The following is a 26,913-nucleotide window of genomic DNA, read 5'->3' as shown; positions in this document are numbered from 1 at the left end:
CCGGTCAGTGACTTTGAAAACTCACGTACTTTGAGGTCCCTGTCAAGAGCAAAGGAACCGAGGGTGTCCTCGAACTTGCTGATGTGCTCCTGCGGGCTACCTCTCTTTCTGTCGTATTGTGGCCATTGTTGAGGAGGGGTGTACCCAACGGGTAGGGCTTGTACAAGATACGGTCAGAATAAGGCTTTTGTAGGATAGCCGAATCTTGGGCCTGGTTGTGGCTTTCAACTACCAACCCCTGGACGTGTTTCCTCAAATTGTCTCAACTAAGATGGGTTTCTGCTATCGGGTCAGTGTAGGGAGAGGCATGAGACTGGTGGGTAGGTTGGTGGCCTATTTGGGTCAGGGTGGGGTTGGCCCCGTTGGGCTACTCTAGTATGGCAGGGGTTTGGTTGGAGGCATGACAGCTGGGGTTGGGATTAGAGTTAGGGATGCTGGCAAGAGTGGCGGCGGGGATTTGTTCAGCTTGGACCGATCGATTGAGCTAGATCTGGAGGGAACTTCTCGTTTCCTCCTGCATTTGCTCTAGCCTTCTGAACCTATTTTCGAAAAGTGCCTCAAACTCCTGGACTTTGTTTGGAAGTATTTCAATATCAGCTTGGATAGGCATTTCCATCTCGGGCTGGTTCTCCATTCCGAAGTTGGTGTTCTCTGGGGCGTTGCTCTGTTATTCGGGGATGGTGGTGAGATTTATCCTCTGTGAGGCCATTCTCTATGATCAAAGGCGAACAAGAGATTCTACTATAGGTGCAGTATGGCTTGGATGTGGGAACTGTCTTTGAAAGATAGAGAAAGGCCGAAAAGTGGGGAGATTGGCTTTTGGGCTAAGAGTGCTAGGGTAAGGAGTCAGAGCGAAGGAGTGCTCAAGTGTTGGATGTTGAGTGTTGGATACCGAATGAATTTCACTATGAGGAGGATCTCTATTTATGGGGAGATCCCTAGATCCTAAAAGGTAGGAGATAAAGGCGCTTGTCTCCTATCGGGAAAGAGAATATTGGATTTATTGTCAATCATTAAGTGCGCCACTGGGGTTTCGCCACATGTCTTATGAGGATTTTCCTGAGAATCAACTTTCATTCCCCTCAAGACCCCTCATTACTCTTGTGTGCTACTACCTCTCGTGCACTTTATTTAATTGGTGTGGCATTTAGTGGCGTCATTGCCCAACGAGCGACGTCTTGTTAACCCTACATGGCGCTCCACCACATTTTTGATGGGATGTGGGCCTATTATAGATTTGGGCACGTGTGGACCTTTTGCAAAGGGCTCAACTCGGGTTTCTCTTGGCTCGAGTTGTGAATGGGCTTGTAGGCGTGTAGCAAACCGCGGGTTTATTGCGGTTCCGCGATGCGCTCTGTAAATTCATCGCATAACCTGTAATGCATTGCAGGTTCATCATAGTGGGAAAGTTGACTATGGATTGGTCACATGCCACTCCGTGGTATTAATTTAGTGTTTAATGCTCTCTGAGGATTTAAATAGATATTATATACTTACGTATATATTTATAGAATTATAAATAAATATATTAATATCTATATCATTTAGTCATTTAGTGCTTGCATTAGCTGTGACATAGGTCTTCAAAATTAAATGAGAGTATCATATCATTAAACACTACTTTATTAAACACGGGAAACTAGATTAGCCTCATAAGCCACTTTAGTGTAGTATTGCAAAATTCGAACCTGGACTTGATTAGCTTGATTGTCCACAAATCAAATTTGAATATTTAACCCGTTGAACTAGATTAGCTCACTTGGTATTAATAAGGGAGGCGTTTGGGACTATGGTTGATTTTTTTTTTTTAAAGAAATCAGCTAGACGTCAGTCACATCAATGATTCACCAAAAGTAAAAATAATCACTTAGAAATAGATTAGGCAAATCAACCCTTAAATTGTCATTTTATTTATTCTGTTTTAGGCCATTTTTTTTTGGATGACATGATATCCAGCGTGGAGCCATAAAAATGTTACAACAATGAAAAATCACCATCTAAAAATAATATCAAATAAACATTATTGTCCATAAATCAACCTACACACCATTGCACACCAGTAGTGCAATCAAACAAACAAATTATCAACTTTCAAGAAATCATTGATTTTTGTAATCTGAATCCATCTTCAACTCAATTTGGTGCATCTTTTCCTGTGAGTTGTTGAAGTTTAACAGCCTATATTTTGATTTTTTCTCATTTGGTTAAGAAAAATTCTATAACTCCAAAAAGACATGGGAAACCTCTTTTGGACTATTTTTTAGAAATTTTAAATAAAGATTTCCATTTTTTTTTTTTTTAAATTCATCTTGGCATAGAGAGATGTCAAACTTTATTCAAACTACTAAGATTTTTATACAAAATTTTTAAAAAAATGTTACTAAACACCAAAAGTTCTGACATTCTCACGTAAGGCGTTATTATTAAACAGAATTACAGAACACAGCTTTTTATCAGACCGCCTAACACATATGTGAAAGGACACGATATCTAACCAATCAACGGCTACAAAGCCTTGTACGAATGATCCCGAAGATGGAGGCTCATCGCTGCCGGTTTAACAAATAAAGAAAAAGTTGGACTCAACAAAGCCGGCATAGTGCCGTCAGATTGGAATTTATTTCCTAGATTACATCATGACCCCGTCTCGTCGATTAAAACCAGCAATCGTCGTTTTCTCTCCTCCCCCAGCTTCTCTCCTTCAGGGCAGCCAATCTCCTGCTGTAACGCATCAAATTTGGCGGCCAGAGTCAACCATTACTGTCCGCGTCAGTAGATTTGGGTGTTCGAATGTTCTCTGGCCCCATTCTTTTCTCCAAGGAGAGCTAATTTATTTGCGTTTCGGCGTCGATTTAGGGTTAATCTGGTATTGGTTCGAGTTTTTTTGGTTGTTTTTGGAGCAACTTTGGTTTCGGATATTTGGATTTCTATCGGAATCTCTTATTCATTTGAGGATCATTGTTTTTGTTTGAAGAAATTTGGGTGGGTGGGTGTTGATTTCTTGTTTTCCTTTTTTCCTTTTTGCAGAGTTGACAAAATTTATATTTTTTAATGTTTTCCCAATTCTAGAGCATTTTGGGATTGATTACTAAATTCTAGAGCATTTAGAATTGTTGGAGAAAGAGTGGGAAAACTTAATAAGGATATTGAGAGGTTCAAACTTGTGAAGGAAAGAGTTGTTTTACAATGCCGCCTCTTGTGTCGGCCTCTAAGGCAGTTGGGAGGTTGTTATCAGGTAGAAACAATGTAGGGTTGTTGCTGAGGTCTGCTAGGAATCGTGGACGGTTTGGAAGATTTGTGCAGCTTCGGTGCTTGAGTAGCATTGCAGGTATTGAAAGTGCATCCGTCGATAAGTTGGTTGGCACTGATAACGATGTTAACTTTCCACTGAGGAACATTTATAGTATTGTGCAAAGGAGGAACTTCCTTGGTTGTGGAGATGGAGAAGAGGGGAATGTTCTTTCTAAGACTTACGAGGAGAGGCGTGTCATCGGGTATGCTATCCTTTTACATACCTTTTATTTGCTTTTTTGTTTTTCTCTGATTGTCTAATCTCTTTATCTACTGTACTGCTGTTCTATTTAAAAGTGTTTGCTTTTTGTACGGTTTCAAAAGCTACTGAACTACCTAGCTTGCTATATATGAATTATCCTGCAAGTCTGTAACATTCCTTGATCAAAAGAGTATCCTGAGTTTTGTTTCTCTTTCTTGATATTTTTCTCCTACTACTGATAAGATGGGGAAAAAAGAATCCGGAGGCAGTGAGTTAAAGCTATGATATGAAGCTAATGCTTTGCTGAGTGGGCTGGAGACTCTGATTTGGTCATTGGAGGAACAGTCACATTGTCATAAAAGCAAGTTCGCTAGATTTCAGCTTGAACTACTCATTCAAATGGGCTCTGAAAGCTGCCATGCCTGTGGATGGCAGCTGTTCTAGAGGGAGTATGGGAAGGAGCTTCTGTAATCTTCTCTACTGGTTTGGAGTTATGTATGTTTGTATGTTTAGCACCTTTTGTTTATCTTAGGGCCTTTTTTTGTCCCTTACACATCCTCTTTTGATCAATAGTCTTGTACCTTCTTTTTCAATTTTCTAATATATCCTTTGCCATTGATAGGAAACAAACCAAACTACCAAAGATGTGAAGTTGCAGTGGGATATCTAATTCCCAGTATGAATTTTAATCTAGATGCCAATTATAGCATGATCACTAGCATATGCATCATAAAATCTAGGCATCCGTGAGAACAAGATATTTGCTTAGTGTCAGAAATTGTCTTTGATTCATTAAGAAATCCTTTTTCTCGGAGATAAATAAAAAAGGAAAAAATTTATTAAGAGAGAGGGACAAAAGAAAACAAAGAGGTGATAAAATATCACCCACATAACAACACAACCCCTTCAACTAAAAACACCAACCCCCTTCATAACATAAAGACTTCAAACTAAAAAGAAACAAAAACAAACAATACACCAGAGATCTCAGTACACTATTAGCAAGCTTGCAAAGTAAGACACTGATGTTGGTCCCAGCTATCTGGGGTCTTGGGAGGGGTAGACTGGATATGGACCCCTAAGTGGTCTAAAAGGGAAGGAAAAATTAAAAAAAAAAAAAACGGAAGAGAAAAACAAAAAGGCTGAGTATATGAATATTTTAGGGAAACACTTTCTCGCTGTGAGTTTTGGCTAGAAAAATGTGTGCTCATGTTGGACCCAATGGGATTTATAGACAAAGGTATTAGGTAAATCATTTTGAATGACCATTTGTAGATTTCACTGGATTCAGATAATCAAATGGAACTCTTGCATCTCCCTTGGAGGAGAATTATGACAATGAAAGGATGAAATGCACTATCAACTCTTGCGTCTCTCATGAGTGCCATATGCATTTGGGAAACAATTGAGGGGCTACAGAACCTGGAAGTTTGGGTCTTTGACTGTGTTTGGGAACTCATGTTCTGGCTTTGATTGTATTTATGTTGGGAGACAGAAAAAGTGCAAACAGTGCAATCCCTTGTCCATCTGATCATTATCTGGATATCTACTTTGATTGTGAGCCTCTCATAATTGAGAGATAAGCCATCAGCTCTTGAACTTGAAGGAGGGAGAGGAACTCAACTCCGACTGAGTAACTTATGCTCACAAGGCCATAGCAAAAAATCGAGACCTTGTGTTGGTATGTTGTTTTGTCTAAACACTTGTCCTATGCCAGATGGACCAAAATTATAGACAAGCAGTGATCGAAAATCAATTTAATGGCATTCTCCTTTTGGGGTGGCTGCAATTCAATAGGTCGTACTGAGCTGGAATCTTGAAATGGCAATCCAATCTTTGAAGCTTAAGATTGTCCATAGAATTCTAAATATATTCCATAGCTGTCAAGGTGTCTAGGCAATTCTAGGTGACAGTGGGGGCACCTTGTCACCTAGATGCCTAGGCAGGCACCTAGGAGATAAGAATTTCATAAAATAAAAAAACTATCATTTGATAAATAATTTAAAAACTAAAGTTCATCCAGTTCCCTACTTCTATATATCATTGAGCATGCATATTAATTGAAAAAATAGCAACATTCTTTATTAAGAACATTACATTTCCTTTCATAACATGGGAAATCATCATATCTAGGACAATAGTATATATATTTTTTTGAGAGAAAAGGTAAAGTAATTCATTAATAGAAGACTGAAAGATTACTATACTCCAAAAAAAAAAAAAGAACATCATACAAAAAGATTACTATACTCCAAAAAAAAAAGAACATCATATAAAAAGATTACTATACTCCAAAAAAGAATTGTAAGGACAATTCTTTAACAGGTTGTGAGTTGCCACCCAGGAGTTTACCTTCCCCAAATGCTTTTAAGATTTCCTGACCAATTGACCACACCACCGCTGGCAACGCCTTCCATACAATCTTACCTCTTCTCGATAGACCTCTCAAACCCCAGCCCCATAACAGATATTAATTTCAATACTTTCAAAAATAATACTAATATAACAAGTATTTAATAGAGCAATTTCATAGCAAATTAGCAACTAAAAACTAATTTGGAATAAAATTTAAAAAGAGAAAAGGAACAAAGATGGAGCCATTGTTTAATTTAAAAGAATCCACCTTGTCATTTTTGTTGCCTAGGCAGGTACGTAGGTGATGCCTTGACAACTATGATATATTCAAAGTCTAGATCCAATCCATCACTCTGCCATTTATGCCCAATCGCCTCCATTGCAGATTGATCTTCATTCTGGAAGATTCTAGCCTTTTCTAAATTTCCAGCGGGTGGCTTGCAATTGCTATCTTCACATAACTGGTTTGAGCCTTGACAGCCAGGGGATACTGGTTCCACCTCCATAAGAAATTCTGCATATCTTAAGGAATGATATACTGGGCTCACTCAGCCAACAAGTCTGCGATTTAAAAGGCATGCCTAGGTGCACAGGCGAGCCACAATTTAGGGTATGCATTTCACCTAGGTCCCAGGTGCATCACTTTCAAAAGGCATGTGCCTGGTGTGCCTTACACGTCAGCCCAGGCACACACCTTTTGAAAATCTGTGCATTTTTTCTTTTTTTTTGTGCTTAGCAGATGGGTCAGGGGCTCCACCTCTGGACCCTTGACCAAGAGATTTATAATTTTAAGTGTTTTTAAAATATCTTTTATTAGGATTGATCAGTGAGCAATATTAGCTATTTGAAGTAATGCAATTGGGAAAAAATATAAAGAGATTAAGAGCTTACATGATTGAATATGTTTTATATGTTATGCTTGATTTTATTTTTAAATTTTCATTTTAAATATGTTTTACATGTTATATTTATGTAATTTGAGATAATAGGTTTATTTAAAACGTTTATTTTATAATTTAGGTTTATATTTTTAATTAATAATGTGTTTAATATTTTTAATATCTTGCTTTTTTTTTTAAATTTTGGCATATTTTTGATTTTTTAGCATATTTTGCATTAAACTGCATTTTTATCATGTTTTAACATATTTTGAATTTTCAGTTCAGTTTTTGGATAAAACTGACTTTTATTATTAGATATCATATGTTTTTTTTTTGAGCAAAGTTTAAGTATAAATTATATTGATGTAAAAGGTCCTTTGTACAATGAGAAGCTGTACACACCAAAACAGAAGGACCTCAAAAAAAGGCCATCTTCAAAAATTTACAATCAGAAGTAACCTCTTTAAATTCAGTATGTATAGACAACCAACCCAAAGCCAAATTGATGACTTCAGCTTCAGTAGAGGTTTAAAGATCAAAGACCCTGCTGTTCCTTTCTGTCCAAACCACCCACATAATTGCTTAGGGAATAGAAGACCAGCAAATCTTTCCTTTCTTAGTCATCTCTCAGATCTGCCAAGCCTCCAGGCAGGCTTTAACTGACGTTGGCATAAACCAGCTTAACCTCAGACTACTTAAGAAGTGGCTCCAGATCTTTGAGGCAAAGTTGCTGTGTAGAAACAGATGGTTTACTGTTTCTGTATCCCCACCACAGAAGCTGCACCTCAGGTCACTGCAGTTAAAACCTTTTCTTACCAACATCTCTTTGGTGAGACATTTCTCTAAAGCTGCCCCCATACAAAAAATTTACTTTAGAGGGAGCCACTGTTCCCCAAATGGCCCGGCTTGGGAAGAGGGTTTCAAAACCTCCCCTTATGGCGTTGTAGAAGGATTTAACTGAAAACTCCCTACTTCTGTTCCCTTTCCACACTAGAGAATCCTCAGATTGCAGATTCAAAACCTGAGACTGAAGCAAAACCAGGAGATTCCCCACCTGCTGAATCTCCCAATCATTGAAGTCCCTTCTAAAGGCTGGAGCCCAGCAAATAGCATTATCCCTTATCACAAATGTATCTGCTACCAAGGCTTCTTTATCTTCAGCCGAACTGAACAGGGTGGGAAACATATCCTCAAGGGAATTCTCCCCAGTCCAGGCATCCAACTAAAACCTAATCCTTCTTCCATTCCCAACTTTAAATCCAACTTCCATTCTGAAAAGGTTCGAAGCTTTGCATATTCCTTTCCACAGACTGCATCCATAGGTCGACATGGGTGGACCACTACTCCAACCACTTTCATCCAGCCCATATGTTTCTGCTATTACTTTCCTCCAGAGGTTGTCAGGTTCAGCAGCAAACCTCCATAGCCAACTTCCTAGCAAATCTAGGTTGAAAGATTTTAATCTCCTTAACCCCAACCTCCCTTGAAATAGGGGTTTACAAATCTGTCCCCAGTTTACAAGATGATCTTTGTGTGAATCCTTAAAACCCACCCACAAAAAATCTCTCATCTTTTTTTTTGTTTTTTTGTTTTTCTAAAACTTCTATCACTTCCGAGGGGATAGGAAAAAGGGTCATGAAGTACGTTGGCAAACTTGCTTGGACACTCTTGATGAGTGTTGCCTTTCCACCTTTGGAGAGGTACCTTGCTTTCCAAGTGGCCAATTTCTGATCCATTCTTTCTGTTATTGGATTCCAAATGTTTTTTGAAATGCATTTGACTCCCAATGGCAACCCCAAATAATTTGCTGGCTGCTGACCAACCTTGTAGCCCAACAAGTCTGCCATACCCTGGATGTTAGAGACATCACTCACAGCTATCATCTCTCTTTTTTCTAGATATCAGATGTTTCATTGTTAGCAAAATGGCCCTTGCATCTTTATTTGCGTCTTCCGCTTTTATAACACAGCAACAAGGATAGAATTCCAGCCTACAAAGAGCTGGGTCAAACAAGATAATGATTTCCTGTTAAGCCTTTGAGGAAGTGAAAGTTAGAGGAAAGTTGAGGCATAGTTGTTAAGGCGCCTAGGGGAGCCTAGGCGACCACAGGACGTTCCTGTTTCGTTCCAAAATAAATATTATTAAAAAATAGTGCAAAAATACAGGAAAAAATTTAGAGAAGAAGGGGGCGGAGACCAGTTTTGTTCCCAAAAGTATTTAAAAAAAACTAAGAAAATAAAAGAGTAATAGGACCATTTGAATAAGGAGGAGGTGGTGACAGAGCCCCTGTTTTGTTTCCTACAATATTTCTTGAAAAAACGTAAGAAAAAAATATAGGACCACAGGACGATTTACAGATGAAGAACTTACCTGGAGGTCCTAGACGACGTGGAGTCTTGGGCTGAAAAACTCTTCTCAGTCGTCGGTCTTCTCTTCTCAGTCTCGGTTGAAACAATGGAAACTCTTCATAGTTGTTGGTCTTCTCTGTCTTCTCTTCTCAGTTGTCCTTTTCTATCTTCTCTTCTCAGTCTCGGTTCAGAACTCAAACCCAAAAGACTTGTAACATATGCGTAACTCTAATAAAAGAAGAACTATCTTAATGAAAAAGTGTAACATACAACAGGGTGTATGTTAATAAAATAAAACCAACCAATAAAATGATATAAATATATATGGGCATTCAAAAAATGATACAATATTTATGGGTAATATGAAAACCATATTGGCTTTAGGCGAGTCGACCTCTAAAAGTCGCCTAGTTGCCTAGGCATCACCTTGACAACTATGAGTTGAGGTTGAAGATAAAGGGAAGCAAGGAGGGCTATGTTGTGTTGACTGAGTTAGATCCATGGAATGGCTCTGGATCTTTGTGGAAGGAGCAATTCAAAAGGCAAACAAATTATCTGTTAAGAGATTGGAACTGAAGATAGTAAGAAATATGTAGTTGAAACTTGAAAGTAAGAAGAATGCCAAGGGAGCTGTACGTGGAGTAAGGAGATTAGAAGATTCAAATGCTGATGGAAGTTATACCAACATGGGCCAACATTCATTGGGAAGCCAAAAAGACGTTGGGTAGATAGAAGGTCAAAGGTGTAGAGAACAAGAGACCTCCCCGGCACGTAGCATAACTTTTGCACAGGTGGTCATTGGGAATACTGCCATGACAAATTCTAGTGTTATTGAGGTTAGCGAATAAGCAAATGTTAAATCCCAAAATAAACCAAGGAACAAGTTGGCTGAACCAGGAGTAGACTGAGTTGGCAGGTTAAGGAGTCACATGAAGTAGGATGGATCACTAAGACACATTGAGCCATTGGCCCCACCTAAATCTCTTGGGCTGAGGGCTAGAGAGGAGTCTAAGTCTGGTGGGCTTAGCACCAAGCTCATGGTTAAAGTTGTTTTAGATGCACCGAAGTCACATGAGCCCTCACATGGCTGGGGGGAAGTAGTTGATAGATGATTTTAACCATCTATCTTCTTCCTCTTCGAGCTCCACCTCTCGGTTACGAAAAGTTGATGACAATGCTCAATCAATTAACTCACTGTAGTGGATCCCAACCAAGAAAATGAAATGTTTGTCGTTTGAGAGGCAGAATCCAATATGTGTCAAGCACAATGACTTAGAGAAGCTAGAAAGTGGAGAATGACCTATTGTAGAAGATAGCAGCGATGATTACGATTTGGATGAAACCTCAACCCTCGGTAGCATTGACCTGCATGCAAATAGGGAATTTGAACACGAAGATTCTTTTCCTAGAAGAAGGGACTGTTGTTGGATGCTCTAGGGAAGGGTAAGTGTGGTGGTGGAAGAAAGGGGGAGATTTGGGTAAGGTTACAATGAAGAGAAGAGTGGGGAGGTGGATAAAATATGGGATCTGATTTGCACAAAATTTGAGGAACTCAAACAAAAGGAAGGCCATGTGGATGGGTACAGTGAAATGAGAGAGATGGTGGTAAGGAAGGGGTTGACTCTAATAGAGGAGGATTTCAAGTTTTATCTTTGGCTCCCATTGATGAGAGGGGTCAGGTGCATAGTTTTCAAGGCACCAAGGTGAGGCTAGGCGACACCTAGGTGTTGAAATTTTAAAATATTAATTTTCTTGAGTTTTTACTTTATCTATGCTTTTGTAAGCTATTTTATTGGTTTTGTGTGCTAACTAGCAAGCATGTACACTAACTATTAACTCTATAAATCATTCAAATGAGTATAAAACTATAAATTTCATATAACTAGCAAGCATGTACACAGTACACTAACTATACACTAACTAGCAAGCATGTACACTAACTATTAACTGAAAAAAAAAATAAGTGCAGGAACTAGGAAGGGAGGAGAGGAGTATAGGGGCGGAAGAAGAAGAAGTATAGGGGCGGAAGAAGAAGAGGAAGAAGAAGAAGTATAGGGGATTAGGGGCAGGGAGGAGTATAGACCCCCATTTTTTCAAAAAAAAAAGGGATTGAGAGTCTGAGACTATCGACTGAGAACAGTCAGGGGCAGAGAGGAGTATAGGGGCAGAGCCCCTGTTTTGAAAAAAAAAGGTACTGAGACTAGGACTAGCGACTGAGAACAATCAGGGGCGGAAGAAGAAGAATGAGTGGAGCTGTGGAGGAAGGGAGGAGTATAGGGGCGGAGCCCCTGTTTTTTTGAAAAAAAAGCAAAAAATGACTGAAGAAGAAGGGAAAAACTTACCTGCTGAAGCAGAGGTGCGATGGAGTTGGGCTGGGGAATGAAGTCTTCGGAAAAAGGTTTTGTATTGTTATCTTAATAATAAAATAATGATAGTATGTAACCGGTTTTATTTTAAAAGAATAAAACATCTAATAAAATATCAAAATAACAAATTAAAAAAAAAATATTAGATGTATGTAGGCGCCCGCCTAGTTGCCTAGGCGCTTGCTTAAGTCTTTGGGTGTGCGCCTAGTATACAAAATCCGGGGCGTTTGGGTGAGGCGCCCATGGAAAACCACCTAGTCGTCGCCTTGACAACTATTTGAGCTGTCAGGGAGATTTAGAGTTTAATTTGTGATATTAAGGGAGATTTAGAGTTTAGTGGTAGGGGAGATAGGAGGAAGGGTGCAAAGTAAGGAGGTGTGGTTTGTGTTTGAGGGCTTTCTTCTGATTCATGGCTATGAAAATAATTAGTTGGAATGTGAGAGGATTGGAGAGTGCTAGGGAAAGGAGGGTGATTAAGGATCTAGTCAAAAGGGAAAAGTTTGGCATTGTGCTATTACAAGAAACAAAATATTAGATTTGGATGGAAGATGGGCAAGGAGTGTATGGAGGTCTAGAGGAGTAAGTGGGACCTCAGCCCCATCTTGGGGAGCTTTACAAGGGATTGCCAATGAATGTGTGGAGGAGATGAAGAGATCTAGGCAAGGTGGTGTAGCTGGATGTTTGGTTGTGTTAGTACTTGCCATTATTCCATCCAAGTTAATGGGGTGCTAAGGGATTTTTTCTTTTTCAATTTGTAAGGGTATTAGACAAGGGGATCCACTTTCACCTTTCCTTTTTTACCCTAGTAGCTGATGTGCTTGGTTGAATCATCACCAGGGCTGATAGGGAAGATGTTATAAGGGGATGGAAAATAGGCAGAAGTCGAGTCCTAGTTACTCATCTCCAGCTTGTAGATGATTTGATGTTTTTTTTATTGTGATGGTTATTGAGAAGGTAGGAAACCTAAAAGACTTGATTAGAGGCTTTGAAAAAATTTCCAATTTGAAAATCAATCTAGAAAAGAGATGCATAGCGAGTATCAATTTGGAGATTGAGTGTTCTATTTCTTCTTCGCCTTTGTCCTATTTAGGGCATCCATTAGGGGCAAACCCTAGGGAGAGTAGGTTTTGGACTCCAGTAACAGAGAAGTTTGAGAAGAGATTAGCCTTGTGAAAGAACAATTATATTTTTCTAGGTGGTGGGATCACTTTGATGAGAGCTACCTTGGCGAACCTACCTACTTACTACCTTTTTGTCTTTGGGATATTGCTTAGAGAAGCAAAGAAGTTGGAGAAAGTGATGAGAGACTTTCTTTGGGAACCGGGAGAAGGTAAAAAAAGATCATTTAATTAGATGGGAGATTGTGGGTAGAAGTAAAGAGGAAGGGGGATTATGTCTAGGAAATGTGGTTCAAAAGAATTTGGCATTGTTAGGGAAGTGGTTGTGGCGGTGGCTCTTGGAGTGGGAGAGGCTTTGGCATGAAGTGGTGAAGAGTATACATGGATGTTTAGAGAATGGGTAGGATGCTGGTACATCAAGGAGGGTTAACTTGACAACACCTTGGAAGTCAATTCATAGATTTTTTTTGTAGTTTCTCAATTGTGTTAGGTATGATGTTTGTTTTGGAAATTCAGTTCGGTTTTGGGAGGACACTTGGGTCAGAGAAGTCTGGTGTAGGCTGCTTCCTTTTTCAAGCTCCTTTGCTAGACCTCCATTCAACAGGTTTTCCCCTTCAAAGAAGTCTGGTGTAGGCCGGTTCCCCCCAAGGTTATGGCTTTTTGTTGGGAAGTGTTCCATGGGAAAGTGAACACCTTGGATGACCTACAAAAGAGAAGATCCTTCCATAGTATTTCACCTAATTGGTGTACTCTTTGCAGATCTCGTGGTGAGGGCTATTACTATTTATTCTTATCTTGTACTGCCATTGCAGAGCTTTGGGTATGGCTTTTCTCTTTGTTTGGGTGCAAGTGGAATATGCCAGCAGAAGTAAGCACGATCTTTAACCTTTCTACCTTCATTTGGCCCCATAAAAGAGGTAGAAATATGTGGAGGTGTGCGAGAGCAGCTTTGATTTGGACAATTTGGGAAGAAAGGAATGCCAACATCTTCCAAGAAAAGGAGAGGGGCTGCCAAGCTTTGAAGGATTGTATTATGTATAGGGCAATACACTGGTTATAGATCTTGGAACTCTTTCACCAGTTCTCTTTTATTAACATATGGAAGAACCAATTAGTAGTAGAAAGTTGCTCCTCTTCAAAGGTTAGGGTAACTACAAGTTGCCCCCCTCCCCCCTTCTCAAGGCTCAATGAAGCTGGATGTTATGGGAGCAATGTTTTAAAATGCGGAGGCGTGATGCGAGGCGTTCCACTACCTAGAAGCGTGAGGCATAGTTCAGAACGCAAGAGGCGTAAGCTTATGCCTCCTTAAGAGGAGTGGGGTTAGGACGAGGAAGGAGAGGAGGATGAAGAAGGAGGGATCTCATTTTTTCTTTATTTTTAATAAAAATCTTTTATATTAAGAAGAATAAAGATGAATAACATTAGTTGAAAGGGGAGGGGGGTCCGGAGCAGAGCAAGACCCCCCTAACTCAAAAAAAAAACAAATTGGGCTGCATCAAAAAGGGGGCGAAGCCCCCCAGCTGAAGGGGCAGGGGGCAAACCACTTTCTTTCCCCTTATCTTTTCTTCCCTTCCTTTTCCTTTCCTTTTCTCTCTCTCTCTCTCTCTCTCTCTTTTTTCTTTCCCTTCCCTTTCTTTTCCTTTCCTTTTTTTCTTTTTTTTTGTCTTTTTATATAAATGTGCATGAGGCGTACGCCTCTAGCACGCCTCATGAAAAAAGTGCATGAAGTGTACGCCTCTTGCACCTGAGGCATACACCTCAGAGGTGTCAGCGCCTCCGCCTCAAGGTGTTTTGGGAGCGCCTCACCTAGAGGCACGCCTCCAGGTGTATGCCTCCCACGCCTTTTAAAACATTGGATGGAGTGGCCAGGGCAACATTCTTCTTTACTCTGGCCACTTGGGCTTTGGGAATTCTGTTAGGGCAGAATTACTAACAGCCATACAAGGAGTATTTCATGCAAAGGAATTGGGTGTGAAGCATCTGGTGATTGAAGGGGATTCTAAGGTAGTGGTGGAATGGTTGAAGAATCCTGAGAATGTCATGTGGTGCTACAAGAATGAGTTAAAAAAATTCAAGTGGTTGACAAGGAATATGTCTGTAGCAATACAGTTGGTGGGGAGATTAGCTAATGCCTCTGCTGATGTTTTGGAAAAACAAGGGGCAAATAGGGAAACTTTATTCTGGGCTCAACTGTAATTTTTTATTAGAATTCATGTATTTTATTCTTTGTTTTCTGTATATTCTGTTTGGAGATGTGACATCTTGTGCCTCTCCAAGGGACTTTTCATGTAATCTGTTTCACATTAATGAAAATTTGATATTTTAACTATAAAAAAAAGGAATGTATACTGGATATCAAAGAGAGCAAATACATAATTCTGGAGCACCAAGATGAACCTATGCTGGATAAAATATGACTCATTAATTCTCCTTCAGCAAGTCACGAATCCTATCCTCAAATCTGATATATTTTTCGGTACATGGGAGTTATGACCAAATTGTGATAGGGACTTGATGTAGGAGAGGATAATAACTTTTTAGAAGTTTCTTAATTATTTTTTGGTAGTGGAGAGTTCTTCAAAAGTAGAAACCAAAATCTTATGAGTCTCGAAAGATGTGAAGAGGTCAATCAAACTATCAAAGCTAATTAATTTGTCATTCCTTCTAAATAAAGTTGGTTTCTTTATCTTGCATCAAAATTCTTTTCTTTGTGACGACTTCATGTGGCCTTTCTGCTATGATTTGAAGTTCATTTACCTAGTGTTGTTTAACATTTGAGCAAATTTGATTTGTTATGAACAGGTACTCTCCAGAGCAGTTATTTGCAGTGGTTGCAGCTGTTGATCTGTATGAAGATTTTGTTCCATGGTGTCAGCGATCAGAGATACTTCGACGCAATGATGATGGATCTTTTGATGCTGAGCTGGTGATTGGTTTTAAATTTCTTGTTGAAAGTTATGTTTCCCATGTAGAGTTGAACAAACCCAAGTCTATAAAGGTAATTGCCTGTTCTTAAATTTCTAAAATTTTTTTCTTAGAGAATTTTCCCTGTAATCTCCTTCCTTTATCTTTTGGCAAAGATATAGAAGTCAGTTAATGCTATAATCATAGGCTTGAAATTCAAAGCAATGTGACTCAGAGATTTATGGAGCAGTCCAACTTATGGTGTCACTTATAAGATGTCAAAAAATAATGCATTGTTTTTGATGCATAAAAATAATACATTGTTTCTCTTGATCAAACTTCAAATAGTTCTCTTACAAAGTTGCACCATCATACTCCAGAAACTTGACCACCAATAAATCATAATTGTTACCATTAAGGTAGGCCCAAGTTATCACTCAGCTGGATTTGGAACAAAAAGGAAGATATACAAGTGAAGATACCTGAAGGGGAAAGAGTCCAAATCCGGTGGTCACTTTTTGAGGGGTCCAAGAAAACCCCCTGAAGACCTTAGATCAAAGGTCTAGCTAACCTATTTCAAAGTCACACAATCCTCTTCTAAGCCCCAAGTCCTAATCAAACCCTCAGCTAGAATTAGAAGGAACCACAAAGGAAGCAATACGCTCATCCCTTTGGTTAGAAATTGCATAAAGGGAAGATAATTGTTCTTTTAGGGGTGAGTTGCCCATCCAGACATGATCTCGAAATTTTACAAGATTACCAGAACAAGGATTATAACTGATATATGGTAAAAAAGAAGGTAGGATAGCATGGATAGATTTCCATGGAGAAGCTCTTGTAGCCCTAGCCAAGACTCCAACATCCCAACCATCAATTGCAAGCCCATGAATACTAATGATTATCTTTACCCACAAGTTGTCCCTATCAATTGGCAATCTCCAAAGCCACATAGCTAGCAAAGCAACACTTCTTCCTAAATATTCCCCAAACCTAGCACACCAAACTTTTTGCTTATTCTGACCACTTCCTAGCTAACTCCATAGTCATTTTTCTCCTTCCCTATCTCCCACAAGAAATGCCTCATCAGTTTTTCCAGCCTCTTACTAACCTCTTTTGGAATCCTAAACACTGATAAAAAATAAACTAGCAAGTTGGCTAGAGTGGACCTAATTAGGGTGATCCTCCTCCTCAAGGACAAACAACTTTTCTTCTAGGATGCCAAGTTTTTAGTAAACTTCTCAATTACCGGATTCCAAAAACTATTGCCTCTTGGATTATCCCCCAAAGGTAAACCCAAATAGTTCATCGGTCATTGAAAAACCTTGCATCCCAAAGTTTCTGCCCCTCTACAATTTGTCTTTCCTCCATATTCAAATCCACTTGACAACTTTTTTTTTTGATCAATAACTTCGAGAGAATTTCATTAATTAGAAAACTTTAGGATACAACAAGAAGGTGTGAAAGAAATCAGCTTAGTAAGCTGACCTAGGACAGAATTACAAATGTGCCCAAAACATGTGTTCTTTGAACCCCTTGCTTTGCTAAGCTATCTGCCAAACTGTTGGCAGATCTCCTAACCCATCCCACCTGGATTGACATGTTCCTTGACATCCATTTAAATCTTCGGAAATCATTCTTCAACTGCCATGTCACCCCTACCATGTCCTTGACGTCCCACTTGGATTGCTTTGCTATGCTATCTGCCATGTCATTCCACTAAAATTAGGTGTTTTTTGTTGGGAAGTTTACTACGGTAAAATCAATACGATGAATAACTCACAGAAGAAAAGACCTTTCTTGTGTTTATCCCCTAACTGGTGTACTTTGTGCAAAGCGCAAAATGAGGACTGTTACCACTTATTGATTTCTTGTCCTTTTGCTGTAGCCATTTGGAATTGGGTATTTGATTTGTTTGAGTGCAGGTGGAACTTGCCAACTGAGGTAAATTTGCTGTTTTCCCCATCTACCTTTGTGTGGACCACAAGAAGAGGGAGAATTATGTTGAAGTGTTTAAGAGCATCTCTCCTTTGGACTATTTGGGAAGAGAGAAATTCCAGAATTTTTCAAGAGAAGGAAAGAACCATTCTTGAGGTCAAGGAGTGTATTCTTACAAGGGCTATTTCGTGGCTGAAATCCTTAAAGCTCTTTGAAAATTACTCCTTTGATGATTTAACGAGGAATTGATCTGCAGTTTCCCTCACTTCCTCTAGGAAGCCTAGAGTTCAGGTAACTTGGACTCTGCCGATGGAGGGTTTTGTTAAGCTGAACTTTGACGGGAGTAGTCAGGGTAACCTAGGACCGTCTGGGATTGGTGGTGTACTGAGAAATGAGAACAACAACATCATTGCCCTTTTTTTCGGGACCGGTGGGAATAGGAGACTCTGTGAGGGCTGAACTCCTAGATGCGGCACAAGGGATATTCCAAGGTGGTAGTAGGGTGGTTGGCTGACCCGGGTACTGTCACTTGGGACTTTAAGGATATTTAAAAAAAGGTTAAATGGCTATTGAGGGACATGACAGTTAGATTTTAGTGGATGGGTAGATCGGCTAATGCCTTGGCTGATTATCTTGCTAAACAAGGGGCTACTCGGGTCTCCTTTTATTGGGCTTCTCTGTAATTTTCTTTGTCCTTTGTTATGTTTATTAACTAAAGGGTTGATGGTATCCTCCACTTCCCCTCCTTAAAGGGGAGGTAGCATCTCGTGCCTCTCCCTAAAATGTACTATCTTTGGCTATGAATTAATAAATCTTACAATTCACTGATGAAAAAAACTGCCATGTCACCCCTTCCCCTTTCTGCAACCATTTTATCACAGTTTTTGAGTCTCCCTCAATGATCAGTCTATTAATACCCAACTCTTTCGCCTTCTCAATCCCGTATGCTGCAGCTAGAATCTCTGCCCTTGCCACATCACCCTCCTCCACAGGACCGGAGTACAAGACAACTTTTATCCCAGTTAACTTTCAGGTTCGACATCATTTCAAAAATACGTACAATCATTTTCAGGTTTTGCACCCACCTAGGATCACCTCCACCACAAAGCAGAATTGTATCATCAACAAATTGTAAGTGGGTGATTGGAACCTTTCCTCTACCTACTCTCCAACCCCTAATCAAATTTCTAGCATTGGCCCTAGAAATCAATCTTCTAAGCTTCTTTACTATTAAGGTAAACAAGAAGGGGGAAAGGGGGTCTCCTTGCCTTAGCCCCCTAAGGGCCGCAAAATGATCCACAACCTCGGATCATTTATTCAATTTTCATTTCAATCTAAGTGGTATTTGTCTATCACATAAGACTTCTGGTGCACCCCTCCATTTTGCCCACCCCGCTCTAATTCTTTGGGTGACACCCTCCTCAATCTCTCCCTTGTTATGATTCAACCAAGGTATCGTAAAAGGTTACAATGTGTTATCTCTTGATCTTCAATTCTAATTGTAACCTTATTTGCACTCCTATTATTATTAAATTTACATATTGTATATTCTTCTTTAGCCCTACTTATTTTAATACCTCTTGTTTCTCAGGATTTTTTCCATCGACTTAATTTTGCATTTTGTTACTTTCATCAATTAGAACAATTCCATGAGCGAACAACATGCACGACCTCCTCTTGAATATGATTAATCAATTCATCTACGACCAATGCAAATAAATAAGGGCTAAGTGTTGAACCTTGGTGTAATTGCAAAATTTGATGTCTCTCCCACGTGTTCTAACATTGGTTATTGCACCCTCATACATATTCTTAATTAGGTATATATACCAATTAGGGATTTTGTTCTTATCCAAGATCGGACATATTATCTCTTTGGGGACTCTATCTTTTGCTTTCTCAAAATCAATGTACATCATATGGAGATTTCTCTTCTTTTCTCCGAACTTTTCTTATCAATTGTCTCAAAAGAAAGATAGCTTCATGGTTGATCTCCCATCTATAAACCTAAATTGGTTCTATGATATACTTGTTTCATGTCATAATATTTGCTCAATTAATCTTTCCCAAAGTTTTGTGGCTTATGGGTTTAAACCCTCGATAGTTATTACAACTTTGTATTATCACCTTTGTTCTTAAATATTTACACTGCTTTTTCTTCATTCATCAAGCATCTTATTTTCTTTCATTATTTTATTAAATAGCTTAGTGAGCCATAATAAGCCTACTTCTCCCATACCCTTTCCACCCTTCTATTTGAAAACCATCTGGTTCTAACACCTTTCCCTTCATCTTATTTAGAGTCTATTTCACTTAAGCAATTCTAATTTTATGAAGTTACATGCCATTTCTAACACCATTAGTATGATTATGACTAATATCTCCTTTGCTAGTGCCCTCTACATGTTTTTTCTTCACTTTTATGAAAACTCTTTGATCTTCATATTTAATACACCTAACAATGTTTAAATCTTTGCCTTTCCTTTCTCTCATCTTTGCTAGTTTATAAATTATTTTTTCTCCCTCTTTAGTGCCTAATTTATGATAGAGCTCATTGTATGCCTTAAAATTTAATTTCCGGACTCAAAAGAGAAGGAAATCAGAAGGCTTTACATGAGATTAAATCTGTATAGTTGATAGGTAATCATGGTGTGAGTTTTAAATTTTATGCCCAAGTTGTAGGGAAAAGATGTGGGCCTCATCAGAAATGATGACATGTGGAAAGGAGTTGATGGATAGGGCTGGTTAAGGTATAAATAAAACCAAACATGGGATTAACCAATCTGACCCAAGCAAGCTGGTGAAGGAGAATGGGATTATACAATTTGACTTAAGTAGGCATGTGATGTTGACAATGATCTTGCGATGATAGACAAACAGTTGAGTCTTTCATCTTCTTCCTTGGGACACATCACCAGCAGACTTGCACAGAAAGATCACAAACTGAAGTAAACTTGTCTTTCACAGACAAATCCAATCGTAGGTATTGCTGAAAGAAGAAGAAGAACTACCAGGAAGATAATTTTGAGAGCAGCACTTGTTTGGACAATTTGGGAGGAGAGAAATGCTAGAATTTTTAAGGAGCAAGAAAGGAATAAAGGGGAAGTTACTGAATGCATTCAGATAAGGGTGGTACATTGCCTCGAGATTTTGGAAGCACTTTCTCTCTACAGATGACGTTATAAGGAAGTGGTGAGAAGTGGCTGGGAGATGTCTAAAAGGCCTTGGGTTAAAAAACTTGACTCCCCCAGATGGGGTCTTCTTAAAGCTTAACTTTGATGCCAGGAGTTTGGCCAACCAGAGTCCCTCTGGGTCTGGGTAGGAATGTTTAGAGATGAGGAAGGTCATGTAATAACATTGTTTTCTAGACCCATTTGAGAAGGGGATTCCATAAGAGTAGAGCTACTATGAGTACTGTGGGCAAAGCAAATGCAAATAGGTAAATTAATTATTGAAGGTGATCCAAAGGTTTGGATGGTTGCTGAATAGGGAGAGAGCTCTATGGCAGTAAAGAAATGAAACCAAACAGTTTAAGTGGCTAACAAAGGAAATGTAAATTTTAAAGCCCAATGGTAAAATGATCAGCTAACGGCATGACAGACACTTCAGCTAAACAAGGGATAGAGAAGGATCAATTGTTTCGGGTTCAGTTATAATGGGAGGGATATATATTTGTATACATGCATACATAAACATATACATTTGTGCCAGTTTCTTTTCTTGATCAATAACTGTGAAATTTCATTGAAAGAAGATAAAAGAAAAGTGAGTACAGATACAGAGTACAATCAAGAGATAAAACCGCTCATCTCTCCCCAATAATCCCTTTTCACTTTTTAATTTTTACAATTGAGCCCAGAATGCAAACTTCTTTTGACCCATTGTAATCTCACTTCCATATCTTGTGTCAACCATTTGAATTTCTTCCTTTCATTGTTGTAGTTCTAGAATTTTGCCTCCTCCCTTTTCAGCCAATCCATAACCAATTTGAAATCTCCTTCAATAACCAGTTTTCTATATTCATGTTCTTTGCCTTTGTACCCCATTTATGTCAAATTTTAGTGTGGGCTGATTGACCAACCTGAGCTTGACCCGGGCCCGAGCCAACCCTAGTGTATCAAATATCAGTGCAGGCTATCCCAGGTTGGAAAGGTCAGGCTTGACCTTGTGCTTGGTCAGGGCTTGGGCCTTATGTTCAATTCTTTGGGTTGGGCTAAAACCTTGCCAACCTGCCTGACTTGCTCCCCTAAGACCGGGAAAGAGAATAAATTTCACAAACATCATTGTAGAAGGGGATTCAGGAGTGGCTGTGGGGTGGGTTCAAAGCGAAGAAAGATGTCCTTGGCAGTACAAACACTTATTGAGAGAAACAAAAGAACTCAAAAGGGACAAAGTGGTTGCAATACATTGCGTTTACATATCTGCAAATGAGCAGGCAAAACAAGGGGTAGGAGAGAATCTATTTTGGGAGGATGTCTTATCTATTTTGTTTCTGCTTATTTTCATTAACAAAATTTGTAATGGTACTCTTAAAAAAAGACTATTTTAAGATATATTAAGACCCATAGTAGGAGCTGTATTTTATGCTGTTCCTTTTTCTTGCTCCCATTGGTACTTTTTTCTTTTTTTTTTTTTTACTTTTTTGCTGTGGTGTATTTAATGATCAAAGATGTTCCTTTTCCAGACAACTGCAACCGAAAGTGGTCTTTTTGATCATTTGATAAACATTTGGGAGTTTAATCCAGGACCAGTTCCAGGGACTTGTGATCTTTATTTCTTGGTGGACTTTAAATTCCAGTCACCTCTTTACCGTCAGGTATTGTTCATCTGATTAAGTTTATTTACCTGAACACTGAAATAATAGCTATTATGATGCTGTTAATCTTCTTTCATAGCTTGATTATTGGTAGTATTAGAATTATTGTCTACATATATGGTGGGATGAGGAGACTGTTGTCCTTTGATGCAACTAAAAAAAGGAGGAAAACAAGTAACCTTTTCTCAAAAGAGAAAAAAAAACTTGTGTAGAACCACAATACCACTCATGTAATGTTGTGCAGGTCATGCTATTGGCTGACTGCTATTATGGTCCATAATGGGTTTTTATTTCTTCTTATGGAGGGGAGCTTGAGGTTAAAACTATATTCAAGGCTGTTATAAATGATTTCCACTTTGTTTTCCATAAAGAGCATAACTTAAATTTATTTTTTACCTCTTTTAGGGTATGCACCTTTCCTAGGTCTCAGGCACAGCTCTTTAAGGTGAGTGCCTGGTGTGCCTTGCTGATGCAGGAGCTTAAGAGTCAAGATTGAAATTTTGTGAAATTTTATGTATTTCTGTATTTTTGGGCACCGGGGATTTTTTGCCATTTTACAATTTTTTCTGTAGGGTCCAATAATAAGGTTTGATTGAAAATTTATAGTTTGTTTATGTTTAAGATTTCAGAGTCATTACATAAGTAGGATTAGAGTTATTGAGTCTTCTTTGAATTGAAATAGCATGACAGCTTAGTTTGAGTCCTACTAGGATTATTGAGTCTAACAGTTTTGACTTCTAGGACTATTATAAGTCTAACAGCTTGACTCCTAGAATTATTATGAGTTTAGAGTCTATAAATATGTATGGTCGTTTTACACAAAGAGCAATGAAATTTATTGAGTTTTTTTCAGCTTATGCTAATTATAGTGAGTGATTCCTATACCCTAGAGTGATTCAATGTATTTTCTCTCTTCTTTCTATCCTTATTTTCTTTCTTATTTCTTCAAGAAGCCATTACAACCATCAACAGCCATAAATTTCTGATCAAAGAAGGCCATTCAATATTCTCAAAGGACTAGAATTGAGCTGGTCCTACATTTTACACTTCAGCTCAGGCGTGTGCATTTTGAAAATTTGTGCATTTTTTCTGTTTTTTTATGCCTAGCAGCTGGGCCAGGGGCTCCACCTTCGGACCCTCGACCAAGCCCCTCGAGGCAAGCCAAAACAAGTCTATATTGCGGATTAAAAGATATTTTTAAAATTGTAAAATATTGCTCATTCATTCATCATAATAAAATGTGAAATGTAGAGCTATGTGAGAAAGGAGTGTGAATGTGATTGAGGTGAGTTTTCCACTACTACCATTAATATGTGAAATAAACAATAAGGTTTTAAATGTTGTCTTAGAGAGTGTCCACTACTACAATTAATAAAATGAACAACACAAGTGTTATTCATTTGATTATAAGAACACATAAAACTCAGTATAAGGTTTATTCATTCTTCTGATTAGAAGAATAACATGTTCGTACAGAAGGCAACTCAATGTGTGAGTGTGACTAGGTGCATTTTACTTACAGGCATGAGTGTCCAGATTGAACCTTGGCATAGCAAACCTACTTTTTCTAATGTTAGCCTTATACATGTATTATTACCAACAAGTGGAAGTTATATATAAAATCTGATATTGCAGAAGAAATAAAAAGTCTACCAATTTCTTTTGGATCTTCCTATCCTTGCTGGTGAATTAGCAAGGCCATTGGCTGGTCGAGGAATCAACCTTAATGAGCTGTTAAACCTAGACACAAATGTCTTTGCTTCTGTATTGGATTGCTATCCAATCACAACTTGGTGGTTTCTCTCAATGATCAAAGCATTCCAACCTGATGATGAAGGCCAACTTCAAAACGGGAAAGATTCTCAGTTCTTAAAGTTCCTTTCCCAACTGGACTGGAATAGTTAAAGATTGTCAAAATAAGAGTTGCCCATATGGTATGAAAACACTTCCTAGTTCCCACATATGTTGGACCATATTACTGAGAGAGTAGCCTTCAAAATTGAAGTTTTTCATTCCAAAATATGGTTCCATTCAAACCTGATTCGCCTGTCTTGTGGATTATATTACAAACTACCACATCCCAATACCTAAGGATAGAGTCCATAGATACACCTTTGAATGTTTTGTTGTTTGTTTTTTGGTCAGCATACTTCTTTTGATTCATCTCTAGTAGATTTCTAGGGAACCACTGATGCAGGAGCCAAATAATCAATGCTTTAATTTTCTATTTTTTATGTATTTCTGTATTTTTTTTGAACAGTAAGGGTGTTTTGGTCATTTTAATTTCTTTATGTGGGATCCAATATATTAGTTTAAATTCTACTCATAGTTTAGTTATATTTAAATTTTTAGTCATTGGTTAAGTAGGAGTTATTTAGTTTTCTTTAAATTTCTAGTGATAGTTTAGATTATGCATATAATTAAAGTTGCAAAATGGGCAATGAATTTTGGAGCTTATTTTCTGCTTGCATTGCTTGTGGTGAGTGATTGTCCAAAGCCCTAGAGTGATTATAGGATCCCTAGGAGTGATTCCTAGCTCTCTCTCTCTCTCTCTCATGGTTTTGAGTGCAGCCACCCACACACCCACAGTCATCAAAGACTTGGGAAATTACTATCAAAAGAAAACATTCATCATCAACTAAAGGACTGAAGGTGCCAGCTAGCCTGCTGGTCTCTAGCTTTTCTTAGCGGAGGCCTGGAATTGAGTCCTGCCTTCCTGGATTGTGTGTGGGGGGGGGGGTGGGTATAGGGGTTTGGGGGGGGGCTACCCCTTGTTATATAGCCCATTTGTCTACCAAAAAAATCATCAACTAAAGGACTGAGTTGATTCTGGGTAAGTCTCCTCTCCATTCCCTTCTCAACATCCAGAACACCTTTTCTAGAGAGAAAATTATTCTTTAAAGCTTCCTTATCAAACCTTGGTGTAGATCAGATCTTATTCAGCCGTTCCCCATATCTAAGGCTTTTTTTGCCATTTTTGAGAAATTCCCACTAAAAACCTAGTTCTCTAAAGTTTCTAATTTTGAGAGATATCATCTTTTTATGCCCAACCTTGTAAAACCTCTCCAAATTCAAAACCCTGCTTTGGTTCAAAACCTTCCTCTAAACAACTTAAAGAAATCCCATGCCAATCTTGAGATATTGAAATTTCCTTATTTTCTCTCCAGAGATTTCTGCCTGTGGATTTTTGACATGATAAGTCTTGTTTCCATAATGAAAAGCTTTTTTTTTTTTTTTTTGAAACCCATAATGAAGGGCTGGTGGCATCCATGAAATTCTCATGGTATTCTGTTTTGTATAGAATGTTATTCTTTTCTTTTTGGTTCATGGGCCTACAAAAGGGGGGTAGGTCATCACTCCCCTGATGCTGGTGACAGCGGGATTTGATCTCAAGTCTCTGCCACAACCAGCCAGAGACCTTACCCAATGTTGGTCCCGGCTATCTTTATTATAACACTTGCTAATATTTCACCTTTGAAGAAAAGCATCTGGGAATCTCTGAAATTAAATTTGTATTCATTATCTGGTTCTTTTGCAATAGGTGGCATCTATGTTCTTTAAGGAGGTTGTCTCTCGTCTCGTGAGTTCTTTTACTGATCGCTGCCGTCTAATATATGGACCTGGGGTCCAAGTCCTTGAAAACTCTTATGGAGGACAGAGGGCATAAAAATGGTTTTCATTGAACCTGACATCAGAACCAGAGAATACCGACCTCATCAATTTGCTGCCTTGGACGCATGCTGTGAGGTCATCTAACTCTTTTAGAGGCTCGTACTGCATTGCACTCCAAGAATTGCTGTTTACCTATTTTCTCAAGTTTAGTTTGTAGATAGTGAATTTTGGTGATTACAGTATGAAAGGTTAAAAGGTCCATTTAAAATATTCTGGTTTTACACCTCAACATATATTTTTTGGCTAACGGATTTTCTACCTTGATTTTCTGTAGTGCTTTAGTCCTCTGGTGGGATGTTATTCCTCACGTTATGTAATTGGGCTATTCTTCTACTTATGTAGTAATATTAGTTCCTCTTTCATGTATAATTGTACATCATTATTATAACATTTATCATTACCATCTAGTGATTAATATACCATTGAAATGCCACTCAGAAAGGCCTTGCAATAATGTTCAGATCATGTAGTAGAGTCCTAGCGGCTTCTGGACATAGCACTTTTAGATGTATATCCAAGTTCTCAATCCTTGTTATACTGAGGTTATATCCAAGGGTAAAAAATATCAGTATTATGTATTGTATCAGTAAACTTGAAAATGGATTCATATTTTGGTATGCTTGGAAGTTTGAATATTTGTGGATATGGTGGGAAGATATGAATAGGCTTGAATACATTAAACTTTCACAAATGCAACGAATACATTAATACTAAATCTAAGGTTGAAATTAAGGTATAAATGCATAACAATTTTTTTTTTTTTAAAAACGCATATTTCAATCAATCAAGTTGATACAAAAAATAATGCCGACAAGGCTCAGATACAATTTTTCAAAAGAACAAAATATATAAATGGATGAAAGAGGACAAAGAACTTCTTCAACCAAATAAAGGTGAATTAAAATCACCAATAGAAGTAGACAAGAACATCTCCCAATCCATCACAAATGGGGAACGAATCTGACAATAGAGGTTTCCAAAAGATTGCAAATAGTTGGCAATAGTATAGTTGGAGTAGATCCGCA

General features: G+C 38.5%; 1 protein-coding gene across 2 annotated transcripts; it reads left to right on the top strand.

The window, feature by feature from the left end:
* Positions 1-2,649: 2,649 nt before the first annotated feature.
* On the top strand, positions 2,650-26,337 carry LOC104604146 (Polyketide cyclase / dehydrase and lipid transport protein). 2 transcript variants are annotated; one of them, XM_088899102.1, is made up of 5 exons: positions 2,688-2,866; positions 3,028-3,494; positions 15,364-15,559; positions 22,085-22,216; positions 25,758-26,337. In XM_088899102.1, the coding sequence occupies exons 2-5, from the start codon at positions 3,187-3,189 to the stop codon at positions 25,881-25,883; spliced, it is 762 nt and encodes a 253-aa protein (XP_088755228.1). In that variant the 5' UTR covers positions 2,688-2,866; positions 3,028-3,186; the 3' UTR covers positions 25,884-26,337. The 2 variants fall into 2 exon arrangements, with proteins under 2 accessions (XP_010266697.1, XP_088755228.1); XM_010268395.3 differs by having other exon boundaries at positions 2,650-3,494.
* The last annotated feature ends 576 nt before the right edge of the window (positions 26,338-26,913 follow it).

The sequence above is a fragment of the Nelumbo nucifera genome, chromosome 2, assembly GCF_055504915.1.
Source record: "Nelumbo nucifera cultivar China Antique chromosome 2, China Antique-T2T, whole genome shotgun sequence".
Classification (NCBI taxonomy): Eukaryota; Viridiplantae; Streptophyta; class Magnoliopsida; order Proteales; family Nelumbonaceae; genus Nelumbo; species Nelumbo nucifera.
Note: the sequence above shows the minus strand (reverse complement) of the source record. Positions and strands in the feature narration are given on the sequence as shown.

Excerpts from the sequence above, each read along its gene's own strand:
- LOC104604146 (XM_010268395.3), top strand. The coding sequence starts at position 3,187 with ATGCCGCCTCTTGTGTCGGCCTCTAAGGCAGTTGGGAGGTTGTTATCA. Across the intron at positions 3,495-15,363 it reads GAGGAGAGGCGTGTCATCGG|GTACTCTCCAGAGCAGTTAT; the intron begins GTATGCTATCCT and ends TGTTATGAACAG. Across the intron at positions 15,560-22,084 it reads ACAAACCCAAGTCTATAAAG|ACAACTGCAACCGAAAGTGG; the intron begins GTAATTGCCTGT and ends TTCCTTTTCCAG.